This window comes from Astyanax mexicanus, chromosome 4, assembly GCF_023375975.1.
Source record: "Astyanax mexicanus isolate ESR-SI-001 chromosome 4, AstMex3_surface, whole genome shotgun sequence".
Taxonomy (NCBI): domain Eukaryota; kingdom Metazoa; phylum Chordata; class Actinopteri; order Characiformes; family Acestrorhamphidae; genus Astyanax; species Astyanax mexicanus.
In genome coordinates this window covers 18,519,966-18,540,860 of record NC_064411.1, presented here as the reverse complement: position 1 = coordinate 18,540,860, position 20,895 = coordinate 18,519,966, and the positions used below count along the sequence as shown (strand labels likewise).

At 36.6% G+C, this 20,895-nt stretch overlaps 2 protein-coding genes across 10 annotated transcripts in view; both read right to left on the bottom strand.

The window, feature by feature from the left end:
* LOC125801480 (gastrula zinc finger protein XlCGF49.1-like) overlaps positions 1 to 20,895 on the bottom strand; it is a 280,269-nt gene that overhangs the window by 169,138 nt on the left and 90,236 nt on the right. The window lies entirely within an intron of this gene.
* The window catches only part of LOC111197331 (NACHT, LRR and PYD domains-containing protein 12-like), a 686,367-nt gene that overhangs the window by 642,186 nt on the left and 23,286 nt on the right, over positions 1 to 20,895 (bottom strand). For 2 of the 9 annotated variants that reach the window (XM_049476985.1, XM_049476993.1), the window contains 3 exons: positions 14,163 to 14,336; positions 10,932 to 10,978; positions 4,253 to 5,090 (listed from right to left, as the gene is read on the bottom strand). The exons of 5 other annotated variants lie outside the window; for them this stretch is intronic. In XM_049476985.1, coding sequence (XP_049332942.1) covers positions 4,474 to 5,090; positions 10,932 to 10,978; positions 14,163 to 14,336 — 838 coding nt within the window. In that variant the 3' untranslated portion in view covers positions 4,253 to 4,473. Of the gene's footprint in view, positions 1 to 4,252; positions 5,091 to 10,931; positions 10,979 to 14,162; positions 14,337 to 20,895 lie in introns of those variants that run through there. 2 more of the 9 variants (XM_049476991.1, XM_049476992.1) reach the window with 2 other exon arrangements.

Here is a 20,895-nt window from a genome sequence, read left to right as displayed (position 1 = left end):
TACGTCATGAAAATGAGAGAGAAACTGAGCCAGCTCGTTGAGGCTGTCCATGAGAATATGGCAAAGGCTCAGGTGCAACAGAAGCGGTGGTACAACCAAGCAGCACGGACCAGAGTGCTACAGGAAGGACAACAAGTACTCATCCTGTTACCCACTAGCGACACAGGACTGTTGGCTAAGTGGCAGGGTCCTTACAAAGTGCACAGACAGGTCGGCGATACCACGTATGAACTGTACATGCCAGACAGGAGGAAGAAACTCCAAAGCTTCCACATCAACATGCTGAGGCCATGGAACGAGCCTGAGGCTGCAGGCTCAGAGCAGCTATGGGTCAGAGCAGTGGAGGACGATGAGGAAGCAAAGGAGCAGTATTTCCCAACAGGTGGCGCCAAGTCAGTTTTTCCAGAAGTGTCACACCTGGGGGTACTGCAGAAAGAGGAGTTACTGCAAGTAATTCCACAAGGTGTGTTCTCAGAGGAACCTGGACGGACAGAGGTCACGCAACACAACATTCGACTCATCAAAGACGGGCCAATTCGTCAGACATCCTGCAGAGTCCCAGCTCGACTCGTCCCAGCTCTAAAGAAAGAGGTGGAGGACATGCTGAAGATGGGCATCATAGAGCCTTCGTGCAGTGAATGGTGCAGTCCTGTTGTGTTGGTCCCGAAAAAGGATGGAGGACTGCGCTTTTGTGTAGACTTTTCCAAACTAAATGCAATTTCAGCCTTTGACCCGTACCCTATGCCACGAGCAGACGAGCTCATTGAGAGGTTGGGCAAGGCTAAAATTTTGTCCACATTGGATTTATGTAAGGGATACTGGCAAGTCCCACTTAGCCAGGCATCTAGGAGACTTACTGCTTTTAAAGCTCCTTCTGGATTGTATCATTTTCGGACAATGCCTTTCGGACTTCACGGAGCAGCTGCTACGTTCCAGCGTCTCATGGATACAGTTCTGAAGGGTACAGAGGAATTTGCGGCAGCATATATTGATGATGTCGTGGTCTTCAGTGCTTCGTGGGAGGAGCACCGACGTCATCTGGGCATTGTTCTCAGAAAGATCGCAGAGGCAGGACTGACTGCTAACCCAGCTAAGTGTCATCTAGCTCGCAGTGAGGTGTCGTACCTTGGATTCATCCTAGGTGGTGGGCAGGTCAGACCTCAGGTGGACAAAGTGGAAGCAGTGCGAGCCACACCACAACCTACGACAAAAAGGCGGGTGCGGTCGTTTTTGGGTCTAGTTGGATGGTACCGTAGGTTCATCCCGGACTTTGCGACCAAAGCGACGGCTCTAACGGACCTTACAAAGAAGGATATGCCACAAAGGGTCAGATGGACGCCGGAGTGTGACGTTGCATTCAATGTACTCAAAGACAGCCTGTGCAAGGAACCAGTTTTAGCCAGTCCAGACTTTTCAAAGCCCTTCTGTGTGCAGACCGACGCGTCAGGCACAGGTCTGGGTGCAGTCTTGTTGCAGGGAGAGGGTGAGGATCGGCACCCCATCCTGTACATAAGCAGGAAGCTTTTCCCCAGAGAGGTAAGGTACTCCACTATAGAAAAGGAGGCTCTCGCCATTAAGTGGGCACTTGACTCTCTGAAATACTATTTGTTGGAGACTGAGTTTCTTTTGGAGACTGATCACAAAGCGTTACAGTGGATGAAGAGGATGAAAGACTCTAATGCCAGAATTACTCGCTGGTATCTGGCACTACAGCCCTTTAAGTTTGACATTCGCTATAGAAAGGGCTCGGAAAATGTCACTGCAGACTTCCTTTCTCGACACTGGGAGAGTGCCGAGCTTGAAGGGGGGGGGTGTGTGATGAAGTAGGCTATACCCCTCTTCATCACCATAAAGACTATATCACTTACCTGTGTACACTCATGCTCAGCCTGTTGAGACAAAAGGGTACTACACGTAACTCAAAACCTTTTACTTACCTGGGTGAGTCCATCCTTGCAGAAGAGAGGGGGAGTGTGTACCTGTAAAAGAAAGGGAAGAAATGTGAATGTGTATTTTATATGTACATTGAAACTCGTACAGATTTCAGCACTTACAAACTGATTAGAGTTTGCTACTATTATTATTATTATTATTATTAATATTGTTGTTCTTATTATATCATAGTACCATGTACTTGTTGTATCATTACCCGGTTCTACCCGTGTGAGAAATGGTATGTTCATGGGAGGGGTTAATGGTATAAAAGGTGTACTGGATCTATGAGTAAGGGTGGGGGGGCAGATAGTTCGGGATATCAGCCATGAAAAGAAGCTCTATACGACTGTATAGGAGATAGACCTTATTCTCTGCGTGAAGAGATTATTTTGTGTTTGTTTACTTTTCGTTTTCTTTTCTCGTCAAGTACGTACGCCTGTAAATTTGTAAATATTAGTGTTGGTGTGTAAATAAACGGTGTCGGATAAACTGTACCTCCTTGTTGCCATGGTTACTGGCCCTGCTTCTGAGCGCTCGCCCTACACTACCCATAAAGTTTCGTTCTGTCCTTGCTGGATATGAATGCGCTTTATCACAATGGGATTTACCCTAAAAGGGTAGTTTAGGTTAGCTTGATTAGCTGGTATCTTAACCTATTTAAATGCCAGCTTTATTTTTGTCAATTTTCTGCCTAAATCTTGAGGATATCTATTCAAGCATTACATAAAAAGGTTTCATATTTGATAGGAAACATTACTGAAAATATGAATTATAATAAAAATAATATTAAAAATATTTAATTAAATCTGCAACTATAGATTAAAAAATATAGAGAATAAAACAATTTATTGAATAAAAAATTAAATCACGCTCTCCTGAACTTCATTTTAAAATCAGTATTTTTGTGAATATAAATAAAAACATTTAATGTCCCCCAAAACTTTTTATAGACATTTAATGTCTATTTTCAAACATTTTTTAAACAAATGATTAAGTGGAGTAGAGAGTGAACAAGCAGCTTCTCCAAGTGTCCTGATGAACCGAGTCGCTGCGCTTTCCTCCGAGCGTTAGCGCTGTGATGCTACTCCGCAATGCTGCTTCAGGAGGAGGCGTGTGCTCGTCTTCTTCACCCTCCTGGTGTTGGAGCTTCACTAGTGATAGGGGGAGGAGTCTTAATGAGTGGGTTGGGTAATTGGTTGTGTAAATTGTGAAGAAAATGGGGAAAAAAACTTAATTTAAACTTCAGAGAAAAGCCTCTCCACCCACACTGCAGTAGGATGTCCAGGTAACAGCTGACACTGATTTAAATCCTTTAAAGAGAACAGCATCTAATTCTATACACATTAGAGTTTGAGATGCTGCAACATCAATATGCTATGTAAGTAATTATCTTAGAGTATTACATCAAATAGAGAAATGCAATACACAATACTTAATTAAAACTAAAATAATATCATAATATCGTGCTCTCCGGCAAATATTTTAAAGGCAAGAGTGTAAGAGACTAAGAGACGGATTAAAAACGGATTAAAGTACGAAAGAAATTCACTCACTGCCCCTTAATCCAACACAAAATTTTCCACGGACCCCCGGCCCCGAAAAAAACATTTCCCACCCCTTTCCTCGGCCGGGTCGGGCTCAAGAAAATGGTCTGTAAAAGGCGTCTGTTTTTTTTTTTTAATTCACACTGTTCTTATTTCTCATTAAATATCTACTAGAGACAGATTATATCTGTACAGTATCATTTATTCCACTTCAGTCCTGAATATATGGAGTGCATTATATCTCCTTATGTTGTGCTGCGTGCTCGGACTGCACTGCACGCTCTGACCAATGAGACGTTATCATCCTGGATTTTTTTTTAGTTTTTACCCCGGAATTTCTGCTGCCCCACACCACGGCTTCTCCGCTGCATACGCAAAACATATTTGGCACACTGCCTTTGTCTTGTCTACACTCAATTTGAAATGCTTTCATACAGCTGAGCTTCTCTGCATTTTGCCTCTCTTATACCCCCATTAACCTGAACAGAAGTGTGATGTTAGAGCGAGGTGGAGCTCTGGAAAGGAAAAAAAAAAAACGAATATTGAATACCAAAATTAAAAACCGAATACCTACTCAACGAGCGAATATCCCAATACCCGAATATTCAGGTCCAACCCTACTTTAAACTAACCCAACAAATAGCACTTACTAATTACTATGGAAAGGTCAGTGCCGCTGTTAGAGCACCAATTGTGACATTAGTTCCAGTAGACACGTTTTTAAATCTAAATTTCATTTAGCAAAACACACAAAAAAAATCATCAGACTCCTCTTCACCTTTCTTCATTTATTTAGCTTTATTAATATGAACCTTTACAAATTTTACAATAAAAGAAAACAATAATTATCAATAAGTACAGAATAAGTGATAACAGTAATTAAAATAAAGGTTCTGGAGAAAAATGACAAATTATCTATATAAAATATTTACTTATATTTATACCCACATTCTCCTTCCTACACACACACATCAAATCTCTGTTACACACAGGGTTAATCTATCTTACACAGACGCACTGAGGAACCAGAACCATAAACCCTAAAACCTGCATAGATGGGCTGAGTGAAGGTGGTGTAGAATGTGTGTAAGTGTGTGAGAGTGTGTGAGGGTGTGTGTGTGGATGTGTGTGTGTGTGAGTGTGAGGGTGTGTGTGAGGGTGTGTGTGTATCAGAGGAGACTCTGTAGAAGGACAGAGTGCCGGAGGGACAGTCCACATACACTCCTACTCTCCTACAGCCGGAGGTACGAGTGGAGAGAACAGTTCTGTTATCATTGTGTTCAACAGAGTATCTGTTATCAGTGCAGAACAGACTCCAGGAGTTTATATTCCCTCCAAACCCACAGTCTGATCCTGATCCTTTCCTGCTGATGGTTTTATAACTCAGAGCTACAGCAGCTGCTCCTCCTCCGCTCCACTCAGCCTCCCAGTAACAGCGTCCAGTAACACCAGTAACTCTCTCTCTACTCAGAACCTGAAACCACCCATCAAATCTCTCTGGATGATCAGGATACGACTGCAGCTCCTCTCTCCTCTCCACCCTCCTGTTCTCCTCACTCAGAGAGAGATTACGCTGCGCTGTGTTCAGATCCAGAGTGAAATCACAGCCGTCTGAACACAAGAACACACACACATAGTGTATTTAGTGTGTGTGTAGTGTTATATTTACTGTGTGTGTGATATATTCAGTGTGTGTAGTTTTATATTTAGTGTATGTGTAGTGTTATATTTAGTGTGTGTAGTGATATATTTAGTGTGTAGTGTTGTTATATTTAGTGTGTAGTGTTATATTTAGTGTGTGTAGTGTTATATTTAGTGTGTGTGTGTAGTGATATATTTTGTGTGTAGTGTTGTTATATTTAGTGTTATATTTAGTGTGTGTAGTGATATATTTAGTGTGTGTAGTGTTATATTTAGTGTGTAGGGTTGTTATATTTAGTGTTATACTTAGTGTGTTTAGTGATATATTTAGTGTGTAGTGTTATATTTAATGTGTGTAGTGTTATATTTAGTGTTATATTTAGTGTGTAGTGTTATATTTAGTGTTATATTTAGTGTGTAGTGTTATATTTAGTGATATATGTAGTGTGTAGTGTTATATTTAGTGATATATTTAGTGTGTAGTGTTATATTTAGTGTGTGTAGTGTTATATTTAGTGTGTAGTGTTATATTTAGTGTATATGTTGTTATATTTAGTGTTATATTTAGTGTGTAGTGTTATATTTAGTGTGTGTGTAGTGATATATTTAGTGTGTAGGGTTGTTATATTTAGTGTTTTACTTAGTGTGTGTAGTGTTATATTTAGTGTGTAGTGTTATATTTAGTGTTATATTTAGTGTGTAGTGTTATATTTAGTGATATATGTAGTGTGTAGTGTTATATTTAGTGATATGTTTAGTGTGTAGTGTTATATTTAGTGTGTAGTGTTATATTTAGTGTTATATTTAGTGTGTAGTGTTATATTTAGTGTGTAGTGTTATATTTAGTGTGTAGTGTTATATTTAGTGTGTAGTGTTATATTTAGTGATATATTTAGTGATATATTTAGTGTTATATTTAGTGTGTAGTGTTATATTTAGTGTGTAGTGTTATATTTAGTGTGTAGTGTTATATTTAGTGTTATATTTAGTGTGTAGTGTTATATTTAGTGTGTAGTGTTATATTTAGTGTTATATTTAGTGATATATTTAGTGTTATATTTAGTGTTATATTTAGTGTGTAGTGTTATATTTAGTGTGTAGTGTTATATTTAGTGTTATATTTAGTGTGTAGTGTTATATTTAGTGTGTAGTGTTATATTTAGTGTTATATTTAGTGTGTAGTGTTATATTTAGTGTTATATTTAGTGTGTAGTGTTATATTTAGTGTGTAGTGTTATATTTAGTGATATATTTAGTGTGTATTAGGGATGCGACGGTTCTCTGTATTTTATTTGTCTGTTTGGTTTGATACACCCGGATGGACGGTGGTATTTGGGTGCGCACTAACAGAGTGAACAAACGCTCTCCCGCTGTACATGCCCCGCCCATGGCCAGGGGGAGGGGCTGCTGAGCGCGTGCTGGGGGACTGCGCCGTCACACTGTGAAGATTCACCAGCAGCTCATATAAGAGAAGAGTAATGTTATTTTATTCTCTATTCTCTTTATTGTTTATGTAAAAACTGGGTTTACAACACTGAATATTAATCAAGCAATCAACCATTATTTACACTGGAGGGGGATCCTCATTTACAATGCAGCTGAGCATTTACAGTTTAAAACAGATAAAAAATAGAAATAAAAACTGACATTTACTCTACACGAATAAAATATATACGTAAAAAATGAAAAATAGGACATTTTAAAAAGATCATAAAAAAGACACATACAAAGTAAAGAATTTATATTTTATGAAGAAAAAATAACAGTAGTGAAAATAAAGTAAAATTATAAGAATAATAAGAAATTATAAAATTAATATCAATAAACTAAGAACATGGGAATCATGGGGAAAAATATATATACATATATATAAAATATATGATATAGTTATTTATATAAACTATTTTGATAAATAAAATACTACAAATAAAAACTTAAGTAATATAAAATATAAACTCATTAAAAAAACTAATTTAAAACAAATACAGGCTTTCTGAATAAAAAGCCTGATAGTAATAAAAGTTTCAGTTTCAAAACATGGAAATAGATCACCAAAACCTCAAGCTATTATTTATATTTGACAATATTTAATTAACGTTTCCGCACTCATCTTATTTTAGTTAACTGAACTGAGTTTTATATTATTTGTAGCGTCGCTCTGAATTCAGCTTCACACTGCGAGAGAGAGAAAGACAGAGAGAAAGAGAGAGAGAGAGTCAGAGAGACAGAGAGAGAGAAAGAGAGAGAGAGAGAGAGAGAGAGAAAGAGAGAGAGAGAGAGAGAGAGAGAGCGAGAGAGGGGAGAAGTGCAATTTGCCTGATGTCTCTCTTGGTTATATGACAGTGGTGTTTTTATATTGAGTTTTATATCATGGTTTTGCAGTTTAAACTACACTTGATCTGTGGTTATTTATTAAAACGATTTTCTTTAAGAAAACAGAGGTAATCCCACGCCGTGCACTGCCAAACTTCGCTACGTGTGCCTGCAGCTTTTTAGAGCGCTGGACGAGATTTTAGTTAATGAATTAATATATTTTATATTTTAATAAATTTGCCCTGGTGATAAGAAACGAACGCTAACATATAGCTTTATATTTCTGTGTATTTCAAATGTTTGTGAAATAAAATAAATTCCTGTTCAGTCAAAGTGCTTTCCTCTTTTAATTTTTTGTTTCTAAAACTCCAGCATTTGAGTGAGAATAAGCATCTGTTAAAATTCTCAAACAGCAGAATGCCTATAACCATTGGCGTAGGAACCGGGGGGGATGGGGGGGGGACATGTCCCACCCAATATTAGAAACAGGTGGATTTGTCCCCCCAAAAATGATATTGTTTCGCTCAGCTCAGCTGTGCTATTAATGAGGAGACAGACCGGACCAATCAGGAGCCGGTTCAGGAATTAAGTTCCGCCTCTCAGGAGAAACAGCCAATCAGCTTGCTGTTTTTGCGGCGCGCTGAGGTGTCAGTATGTTGGTGGGGGGAAGCCCCTCCCTCTCTGTGAGATTTAGCAGCGGGATCGGCTGCAGCTGATTTTAAGATATGGATATACAGTGATTTTTTTTCTAAAAGAAAGGTAACGGTATCTAATCATGTAAACTGTGATGATATGTTTCTGATAGCTGGTTAAAAATACACGTCTCTGAATCAGCACACAGTTCAAACCCACTGTGATTAATAAACTGCAGCTGTGTTAGTGAGTTAACTTAACTTTGGAATTACCTTGATTGGTAGTCAAGATTAAAGAAAAAAAACTATCTACGTAATGTTCAACTTGCCCTGTACCTGATCAGCTAATCACTATTTCATTTTCAAACTGTTTATTAATTTAGGATTGCAGTTAGCTAGAAGCTGGATGTAGAGGATAGACAGAATTTAGTACAACACTGGGTAATGTTGGTAGTTTAAAGCAGTTTCTTAACCCTGATCATCACTGCCCTAAAACTGTGTTTTCCATCAGATCCAACTGATCAGCTAATAAACAATCATTTATTGAGTTTACCTGTTAAAATCTCTTAGCCCCCTATGGATCCTAAATTAATCATTATGTATATCCAGCAGTTTATTAGACGCATCATACCACCACTTATTTTATTAAAGTGCCTTTAAACAGAGGAAGCTGTAGAATATGCAGAACAGTGTTAATATGCAGTAGAATATGTAAGAACAGGGTTAAGAAACACTGATCTAACCTGACTTCTGTTCATATGTAGTTCACAGTAAGACCACATGTCCTGACGTTTATATTAACTTCTGCCAAAAATCTCTAGGAAACGTAGTTACATTCTCTCAGTAGAAAGAAGTGTTCTCAGTAAAAAAAATTAAAAGCGCAGGAACCAAAGAAAATGTAAATATACAACAGAATAGACATACAATACATAATAATAATAATAATAACCAATACTGTTATATTATTTTAAATATTAGGTGATAGCTGATCAGTTTTTGTACTATGTATATAATTCAGACATTGCATGCATAATGTTTTTCTAACAACAGTAAATGTAATGTGGAGTAACATGCTTAGGCTGTAAAATCACCTTTTATTGGATGTAACTAATTATAAACAAATTACAGAAAAAAATGATTATTTGTGATAAAAAATAATTCCACAAATGTTGTTCTAGGAAACTATAGGGTGGGCTTTGGTTCATATTCGCAAATGTGTCCCCCCCCAATATCAAGCCCGCTCCTACGCCCTTGCCTATAACTGCTATATTAAGCTACAGTTATTAAGTCTGTGTACTGAACATAAATTTAAATCCTTATAAATGTCAGATATAAATATAACTAATAATAACTTATAGTTACTGTGCAGATTTTTAAGTATATTATATTTTATAGTTGATAGTTTTTTACATATTACTTCTATCGCCGTGTTTCTCCACAACCATGCAACAAACAATCAGACTGTTTTCTGAATTTCTCAGGAGCAAATCAGCTCTGAAGGCAAACGCTGAAGATTTGAGGACTAATTAAACAAAACTTTCTCAGCTGCGTGATCAGGGCCAGTGAACGCTAAACGGAGAAAAGGATATTTGGAGAGGCGCCGTCATCTTATAAATCCGCTGTTCGGGACATTTTGGCTTCAGCGTTGAGTTTGATAATCAAGGTAAAAGACAGTCAGCAGATAAAGCACAGTGTGATTCAGTTACCTGTTTTTGACTAATGGTAAGAAGAAGTGCTCCTTTTTTATAATAGATATTGTGATTTGAATTAATCTGTGACTTTATTAATTGGCTCTAAAAGTGTGAGTAGGAGCACTTTGTTGATTTGAAATAGAAAGGGCTAAAAACGTGCTGCATGTTGGAGCTAGTTAATATTAATATATATCAAAACAGAACCGAAACCGTGACCCAAGAACCGCGATACGAACCAAACCATGGCCACACTGTACCGTTGCATCCCTAGTGTGTAATGTTATATTTAGTGTGTGTGTAGTGTTATATTTAGAGTGTGTGTAGTGTTATATTTAGTGTGTGTGGTGTTATATTTAGTGTGTGTAGTGTTATATTTAGTGTGTGTGTAGTGTTATATTTATTGTGTGTAGTGTTATATTTAGTGTGTGTAGTGTTATATTTAGTGTGTGTAGTGTTATATTTAGTGTGTGTAGTGTTATATTTAGTGTGTGTAGTGTTATATTTAGTGTGTGTAGTGTTATATTTAGTGTGTAGTGTTATATTTAGTGTGTGTAGTGTTATATTTAGTGTTTGTGAGCAGTGTTAATTTAGTGTGTGTGTGTAGTGTTATATTTAGTGTGTGTGTAGTGTTAATTTAGTGTGTGTGTACTGTTTGTGTATGTAGTGTATGTGTGTGTATGTAGTGTGTTTGTGTGTGCTTGTATTGTGTGTATGTAGTGTATGTGTATTTGTGTGTATTTGTGTGTATTGAGTGTACTGTGTCTGTCGTGGTATATTTAGTGTCTGTGTGTAGTGGTATGTTTAGTGTGTGTAGTGTGTGTATGTAGTTTATGTGTGTGTAGTGTTTGTAGTGTATGTAGTTTGTTTGTATTGGGTGTATATAGTGTATGTGTATTTGGGTGTGTATTGTGTGTATGTAGTATGTGTGTGTGTAGTGTTTGTGTGTATTGATTGTATGTAGTGTGTGTGTGTGTGTTTGTGTGTATTGTTTGTATGTAGAGTGTATGTGTCTGTATGTGTGAGTGTTTGTACTTTGTGTGTGTGTGTGTGTGTGTAGTGTTAATTTAGTGTGTGTATTGTTTGTATGTAGTGTATGTGTGTGTATGTGTGTATGCGAGTGTGTGTGTGTATTGTTTGTTTGTAGTGTGTGTGTGTGTGTGAGAGAGAGAGCTTACATTTTTTTAATCCAGGTTTGATTCTGATCTTCCCTCCATGTTCCACTCTAAACACACACACACACACACACACACACACACACACACACACACACACACACACACACAGAGATCAGCACAGTGTGAGATTTTTAGACACTGATTTATAAAGAAATACTTTGTGTGAAAACGATTGAATATTTGAGAGCGGAAATTAGTGACCTCATGTGGTAAAGTACGGAACTGCAATGCACACTGCATAAAATCAGATTAAAAACAGAAGATTAAGGAAGATTAACTCTTACTTCTCTAAATATATCTTTGTCTGATCGTATAAAGTTTTAATATTTGCCGTATCTTATTCTGCTTTATATGCACGATATGTAGAATTATTTTTATTAGAGCTTTTATTCAGAAATGGGGAAAACAAGGCACAGTGGTTAAAGTTCCCAGGAGTGACTGAGCTACAGAAATTACTCCAAAAGGGCATGAACAACTCATCCAGGAAGAACCCAGAACAACATTTAAAGAACTGCAGGATCCAGTGTTGGAAATAACGGCGTTAAAACTACTTTTTTTCAGTAACGAGTAATCTAACTAATTACTCTGACTGTAACTATAACGCCATTACCATTTCCGACACCCCGTTACTGCATGTTACTTTAGCCGCTCTATGAACTTTTTTTTTTTTTCTTCGCTTTGCTCTGGTTAACCTCTCCTCTTTCCGGTGAACTTGAGCTTCTGGCCGCTGTGCCTGTGGGTTGGCGTGGTGAAGTGAGGCCATCATTTACGTGTTTAATTTATTTATAAGCGCTGTTGTACAGCGGAGTTGTACAGCGGGCGGTGTTGTGCCGAGCGCGCGGCACCTGGTCCGTGGCGTTAGTTCTTGTGTAAAGAACTGCGCTATCCGCAAAATACGACAGAAAACACAGAGAAACTGCAGAACTATGTATGGGACTACAATATGAGCGCCAGGCAGATGAAAGAGAAACAGGAGATACAGTGTGTGAGAACATTTATCTGTGAGTAGCTCATACCAGAAATCTCTCTCTCTGTCTCTCTCTCTCCCTTTCTTTCTCTTTCTCTCTCTCTTACGTTTATTAGATTGATCTCTCTGATAAGATGTGTGAAAACCAATAAAAACTAGCAAGCCCACCGTAAAAACTTACTGAACAGAAAAAATAAATAAAATTAAACTATAATAAAAATTAATAATGTAATCACGTAGCTCTGGGCGCACGTGAACGCCTCCGTGTTTGACTTGCAGCACTGTGTGTGGCTGTTCTTAAAAATCATTTAAATTAAATAATAGTTCTATGCTTTATGTTACAGTGTAAATTAACATAATTCTGATTATATTTCGCTCATTCAAACAGCCCGAAAACAAGTTCATGGTTCGGGTTGGGTCGGGCTCTGGCAGAACGTGCACGTTTTGGGCCCGATCTAAGCTCTATTCTCTTTTGGTGAAGCTGTTATATTAATACCATTTTAACGGTCGATAGATTGTTGTTTTTGTCCATTATTTTGTTTTGTTTATATTTACATATTTCCTTTGAGTGTGGCTTGGTTTGTTTAATTTCATCCCCAGACGCGTTTTTCCGTTTTTTTCAGTATTACAAGTTTTAGTAATTTTCTTTGGTTGTGTGGAGAATTTCGTTTTATTTTTTTGAAATTCGTTAGATTATATTTTTGTCAACATTTTGGGTTTATTTTCGTTTGTTATTTTTCTAATAGTAAATGCATAATTGATTTCCTTTTTTTTGACGGGCGAATAATAAAAAGTAACGCCATAGTTACTTTTACTGGTAACTAATTACTTTTATAGTGGAGTAACTCCGTTAGTAACTCAGTTACTTTTTTGGAGAAGTAACGAGTAACTATAACTAATTACTTTTTCAAAGTAACGTGCCCAACACTGGCAGGATCTCACTCGCCTCAGTTAAGATCAGTGTTAATGATTTAATAATAAGAAAGAAACTCCTAACTAAGACAAAATGGTTTCTTGTGGGCTTGCAGAAAAGAGTTAAACTTTACTAAAGTATGTTTTTTGCATTTATATTAATACCTGAGTGTACTCCTGTCACAACAACTGTTTTTATTGGACCATACATTTTTCAAGGAATTATTGTGCAAAAATAATTTTATCATGATTTAAAAATAATTTTATGCCACTGGTCATTAGAAAACTTCAAAAATGTTAAATGTAACAAAGGCAACATTTTTAAATGAAGCCAAAAAACAAGTCAATCACGTTAATGAGATCTCTTTAGAAATTAAGGGCTCTCTTTTAGTAATCCGTAGGTGAGCTGTCCGCCGTGCACCATGCAGCTTGATTTTGGGTGTGTCACTGTGTCTTTACGATAGGAAAAGTTGCTCCAAAGAGGCTCAAAATGTGCGAAAAGCATGTATCGTGCAATAAACCAATCACCATGTCATTTGCCATTCCCTTTAAGAGCCAGGTGCAATCTGACTTTGGCGTATTGCTATTTAAATGGCGCAGCTAACTGGAATTGACCAATGTTTTTCAACGGCGTAGATATATTCAAAATCACCATTGCTGTTTAAACAAGACAGGTGAAGAGCATGAAAATACACTGTTGGTGGGAGTAAGATAGCAATAAGCATCAAGACCACCTTGCACAGGGTGTAGGTTATGGCCCTAAGTGTTCAGAAAGGATTCTGGTTTTGCAGTCACTGATTATTTTTACCATAAAGACATGGGCTGGTTGCTAGGGTGCTGGTTGCTAGGGTGCTCTCAGTGTGTATAAAGTTAGTGGGAATCGGTTTTAATCTTGTAACTTTTCTCCTGACTCAATGCTCAGGGCAGCTCTCCATTACTGAAGTTTTCCACCTGTTCTGGAGTAAAAACTAAACCTTGGTTCTTCTTAACAACAGAAAGATGAGCCAAAACAGAATTACAGTGAAGTACTTGGCATTTAGTGTAGATAGCTTGAGCATAAACAATTAACAGTGGCTGTGTAAACAAAAATAAAACAGAATGACAGAATGAAGGATATATGCTGCTCCACCATGTGTACCTGGTGACTACAACTAGATTTACTACAGGTCCCACAATGCAATGTGTCACAGCATTAACCTCTAACTTTCTCAACACTTTGCTTTCCTGTGATTCACAGCGCACACACAGGAAAGAGCACAACAGGCAATATCAAGAGTGACAAATATGTACAACATGTACAACAATATTTATCTTACAATAAGTTGATAATATAATTATTAGTTCAGACCTACCCGAGTTTCTCCAGTTTGCAGTGTGGATCCTCCAGTCTCTCAGAAAGCATCTTCATTCCTGACTCTCCTGGGTGGTTGTAGGTCAGATCCAGCTCTTTCAGGTGGGAGGGGTTCGCAATTAGAGCTGAAGCCAGAGAACAACAGCCTTTCTCTGTGATCATACAACCAGATAATCTGCAGACAGAGCAAGAGAATGTGTGAGTGACAGAAAAAAAGAAAGAAAGAAAGACAACATTGCAGACTGAGGAAGATAAGGCACTTTGATATTAGTAAGTCTCTTTTTTAAATAACACTTCAAAATCGAAAGAAAAAAAAATAGAAAACTAAACTTTATCGCTTTGACACAGATTAACAAATTCATGAAACCCAAACCTCAACAGTAAGCATCTCTGTGAATACAGCATTAGCATTGATGTGGACCAAAGAATTGAGTTCATATTAACTTTTGCTAAAATTGTTTTTGCTTGTTGCAAAAACATATATCACACAAGTTGCATCACAACTTGTGTGATATATCTCAAATGTTCATTCAAGTTGGACATTCTTTAGACAACAGCAGAAGACTCTTGTTTTTTTTTTTTGTTTGTTTGTTATACTCTGACTTTCGCTAAATACTTTTTCTTGTGTGATTTGTTATCATCGTGGAAAACACCTGAATATTTACACATTTATACATGAATTTCTAGTGGTGTCAATCGAATCCAATTAAACATGCCAAAATTCTGTGATTAATCACACTTGTTTTTCATAAGACGCACGTTTTTATAGTGGATATTTTATGTGAATTTTGTGCCAAACGTTTTACACAAAAATATTAAATCTGCAATCAAAATGTTAGGCTAAGGCCTAGCATTATAAACATAAAGATCTCATCATGAGCAAAGGAAGGGAACTTAGAGGAACAGACCTGGGAATTAACGACCCGCTCCCCCGTGAAATCCTTGACAGACGCAGAAAACTGTTCGCCGTGAGGAAAGAACTCATAAAAGAAGTGAAAAAAGCAGTCGTCTCCGTCGACAAACTTTATGTTGATGCACAGCTATATCGTGACAAAAACATAACTCCCTGGCTGTTCTAAATTTCTTTAACTGTAACTAAATAGTGCTCACTCTCTCTCTCTCTCTCTCTCTCTCTCTCTCTCTCTCTCCCCCGAGCGCTTTCGTTTGTGCACTCTCTGTCTCTCCCTCATGAGCGTTGTGCTCTCATTGCACAATCTCTAACATATAGGTCAATACTCAAATAACCTCATAAAATTGATCCGTAATGTATATATATTTCCCCTAAACTTTACTTTTTCTCTCATTCTTTCTCTTTCTTCCACTCCCACTTACTCGGGTCATTCTCACAAAATCCTGATTCAGAGGACATCCAGTATGAAAATTTGCAAAATGCATTTAACAACAGATTTCCTTTTGAGGATTTAAGATCAAGGTCTAAACTTACTATGCATATTATTTTTAGAACATTTGTTCCATTTTATTGCATATTTTATTAGCATTTTATAGATGAAGTCCACAAAAATGTATCATTACCGCAATGTGATATGACATCTAATATATGATAAAAATGCAATTTTTTTATCAAAGTTAAGCAGTTCAGTTCATTTACAGTTAAGCAAGGGTTTCAGACTTATTAGCTTACACTTGCCTTACACACAAGGCTACATTATGAAAAGAATGTTTATTTTCAAGAACATTTCATATTATTTAAGACAATTTACAATGCAAACATTTGCATATCAAAAGAATCTTTCATGTAGACTACAGCACCTTCATTAATAAAACAGCTCATTTAACTATTGGAAACCATTCAACAAATGTCAAAGAAAGACCTCTCAGAAACTCTGAAATCTTGCCTATCTTTATGCACCATCCAGCATTGTATGCCTACTAAGACCAAACTTTTATTTTTAGTCATTTACGTAGTTTTTTTGTGTTTTGCCCATATGTCAGGCATATGTCAGTTCTGTAATATCTGGCTGACTTTTTTTCCTCCATTGCTTTTTCTTTTTGTCATGGTACTTTTTGGTCAGATCACGTGTTGTCTTTATTTTTCCATTGGAAATGGCAAATATGAAATTATGATATCCATTTCAGTTTTTGTTCAATTCCTTAGAATGGACTGTACACAAATAATATCATGTGAAAGTAACTCCAACTGGAACAACTGTCTGTGTCGTTGAGTATGTGTGTGTGTTTTTCTAAATGTTGTAATTCTTGCTGTAAATGTTCTCCCTAAACTTTGACAGCCTTGCTTTTGCTGCTGCCTTTCTTTTCTCAATAGCTACCTGCCTGTAAACAAATACACATTGCACATTACAATAAAATATATCAAAGATGGAAAAAAGCTCTCTAGTTATGTGGTCTAACATCTAATTCTGTGTAGGGAATTAAATTTAGTTTCAGGCAAGATAAGACGGAACATTAATGACCTCTACTGGTGGTTTGCAATAGCTAAGTTAGAATGGTCTACTGGAGAAAATGTTCAGGGTAACGCTCATTTTATGACAATCAGGAAGTAAAAAGGTATCTGTATTATGCGTCCTAATCAAATTCTCATTACCAAAACAGTTCATCTCATTACCGCAACAGGTATTGAAATGTAGCGGTAAGTGAGAATTCAGTTGCGGAGGATGAGTGACTTTAAACTTTTATGCTAACTGTAAAGGCACCATGAGGACTGGATAAATTTTCACTTACAGTGTCCATTTAGACCTTAATATACTATATTATAATCTAAAATACAGACTGTACCTTCAAACTGTAGGTTCAAAACTTATATCGATATATCGTGAATGACAATGAAAAAGTCGTGCAGACAAGTTGATGAGCAATCTTTTAACTTTTATCCAGAAACATATGGGAAGAACTGCTTACATGGTAGCCATCTTGAGTGTCATGGCCAATGTCTTCCCTAATGTTGAAAACGCCTTGAAAATTTAAGTTCCTTGTGGATTTAAACAATGATTGAAAATTGTTGCGGAGGATGAGAAAATTAGTGTTGGACACATTCCTTTTCTTTATTAATTTTATTGCTTTTACTTTTTATGTTTTTGTTTATGTTTTTGTGTTTATTTACTAAAAGTGTTTATATTTTATTATGTTTTTATTGTTTTTTTAATGTTTAAATATCAAAATTTTCAAACAATGTACTGAAATTCTGATACGGACATGTTGCGGAAATGAGAATTTTACTCTAAAATGTAAAAAATTACAAAAATGATATTTATAATGTTAATTTTTAAACAAGCAAGACCAAAGGACGTTGTTTATGATTCTATATTTTTTATTTTGTTAATATTTACTTTTTTATTAAAATTCCTCATGCCACCTCATCCATCCATCCATCCATTATGCGCAAATACACACGCACCCGCAAATATACTAATGCACGCACATTAATCCGTTCACAAAATCTCATAAAAATCACAAGGAACCACTTAGCAATAACTTAATGCATGCAACGTCTCAACGTCATAACACGTATGTCACACCAAATCCAACACTTTTTATCTTATGTTATGTCTCTTCTACTTTGTTTGCATTTAATCACTCCTTTCTGTACTATCTCTTTGCACCAACCTCTATTCTATTACTACTAAATATCCCAGATCCGAAAAAGGCATTTTTGTTTACACTCCATCCCCCAAACACCAGAAAATATCCTCAAACATCTGCACACTCATATCATATCACTGATAAACATTATTAATCCATACATCACAACATGTCTTCACTTACATTTATAACCCAGAACATTCGTAGTATTCGTAGTATATCAGATTCCACAATTATAATTGGAGGTGACTTTAATTAAATCATTGACCCATGTATAGACAGATTAACTATGGCACACAATACACGTTACTGGCATTCAACAGATATCATTAAACAATACATGACAGACTTAGGGCTCAGCGATGGTTGGCGCCTCAAAAACCCAAACACTAAAGAATTTAGAACTCATGTTCTCACGTTGACTATTTTTTAACCAGCAATTCTATTATAGCTAATATATCAGAAATAAAATATCACCCTATAATAATCAGTGACCATGCTCCAGTTTCACTTATATGGAACATAAATCCACTATATAAAACTTTCATCTGGCGACTAAATACCTTGTTACTTACAGACCCAGAATTTGACAGCTACATCAAAAAAGAGTGGGCATCTTTCCTAGAAATAAATGATTCTCCAGAAACCACACCAACAATACTATGGGAAACTGGGAAAGCAGTGCTAAGAGGCAAAATCATCTTTTACTCTTCCTGTAAGAAGAAGAAAGATACGGAAAATGAGGCTAATCTAAAACATCAGGGAATTGTCAAATGAAATGATAAAAACCCATCAGATAAAATTAAAAAGAGTTAAAAAAAAAAAAGCGAAATCACAGTAAAATGAACTTATAAACAAGAGGACTCAAGTTTTAACACAATGATATAAACAATTTAATCACAATAAAAAATCTGGTAAATTCTTAGCTAACCAAGTAAAACATAACAAAGAAAAAAACAACAATCCCTTCAATCAAAGATGAGACCGGACTAATCAGACAAACATGAAAAGAAATTAATCAAGTATTTGGGAAATTCTATAAAAATCTATACTCACCAGAACACGATCCAGACCAAATAGATATTCACACTTTCCTCAATAATATACACCTACCCAAACTAACTGAAGAACAAAAAAGCATATTAGAAAAGCCAATAACATCAGAAGAACTCCATAAAGCCCTCCGTAAGATGCCTAATAACAAAGCACCAGGACCAGATGGCTTTCCCGCAGAATTCTACAAGCAGTTCTGGTCAATATTTGGCCCAATGTTCAGTAGAGTAACAACAGAAATTAAACACAATAAGAGACTACCAACAGAAATGAATACAGCTACAATATCACTCAATCTTAAACCTACAAAGATCCTACCTTACCATCCAGCTACCGTCCACTGTCACTAATTAACACAGACACAAAGCTAATAAGTAAGACATTAGCTACCAGACTGGAAACGGTTATCCCACCCCTCATACATCCTGATTAGACCGGCTTCATCAAAGGCAGACAATCAGTTACCAACATGCGCAGACTACTCAATCTGATACATCACACAACAGTCCATAAGTCAAAAACTGCAATAGTCACTTTAGATGCAGAGAAGGCTTTCGATAAGGTTAATTGGAAATTCCTTTTCACTACACTACATTAACTAGGTTTTGGAGAATCATTTATAGAATGGATTAAAACTCTCTACACTTCACCCAAAGCCACAGTCAATACTAATGGACTAATATCAGAATTTCACACTGCACAGAGGAACTAGGCAAGGATGCCCACTCTCTCCTCTGCTGTTCTCTATTTTCATAGAACCATTAGCAGCAGCTATACGTCAATGCCCAAATATCAAAGGTATCCATACCCACACTACCGAACAAAAAATCAGCCTTTATGCAGATGATATTCTACTATTTCTACAAAACCCACTCTCCTCAATTCCTCAGACTACACAAATAATTAAAACATTCTCTAAAATCTCAGATTATTCCATTAACTGGTCTAAATCCACCGTTCTACCATTTAACATGAACTTATCAGACACAGCAGTTCAATCACTCCCTATCCCTATGTGCACTGAACACATCACATACCTGGCCATTAAAGTTTCCACCCAGCTGTCTGAGCTGCACACACTTAATTTTAGACCACGACTCACAACCATCAGCAATGATATCCAACGCTGGATGAACCTACCACTATCCTACCAATATCCACAATCAAAATGAAAATATTACCTAAATTAAATTACCTCTTCTCAATGATTCCCATCCAACCTCCACCTACCTTGTTTAAACCTTAGACGCAATCATCTCTAAATTCTACTGGGAAAATAAACCACCCAGAATCAAATGAACCACATTACAATAACAAGGAACTCAGGGAGGCCTAGAAGCTCCAAATTTCCAACAATACCTCTCTGCAAACCAATTAAAGTACATTATTAAATGGATAAAACCAAATCAAACTGATGAAATATGGAGAGAAGTAGAACAAATATCAATTAATTAAATACAAATCTCGGACTTACCATTTAATAGCACAACAATCAATCGCCACCCTTGTTTCAAAAACTCAATGATATCATCAACTCTGACAGCTTGGTGGAAAATTCACAAGAATTTGTATTAGTCTTAATGGTCCTCCGAAGAGGGGGGGTGGTGGCGGGCAAAAAAAAAAATGTTAGAAAATCAAAAGCAAGTATTGTATGTTACAAATTCAAATGAGAAAAAATATATAGCAAATATATATTTTAAATATACTTGGTTACTTTATTATCCTTTGCAGTTATTTGAAAATTATTTCAGTTTCGATTTTGCCAGTTTTTGCTTTTATTTTTGCGTTTTTGTGAATTTTCTGTGGATTTTTTTTTATTTGTCTGTTAAAGACTTTTGCTTCTGGAATCTCTCCTATGCTTTTGTTTTTTGCTTCTGAGTTTTGGCACACTTTTTACGGGTGGGCGGGGCTAAGAAGAAGGCCCCTTGAATCTCCATTGGTCAGCTGATTCTGGACTGACGGGTTAACACCCTCTGAGACTGACCATGCCCACCCCGCCAGTTTCAAGCATCCTTCCAAACACGGAGAGCAAACAGTTTTCAGTGCACAGCAGCAGCACCAGATACTTTTACAAATAAATTTCATACAAACATTCTGTTTAATGTTATATTATTCTCTGTTTC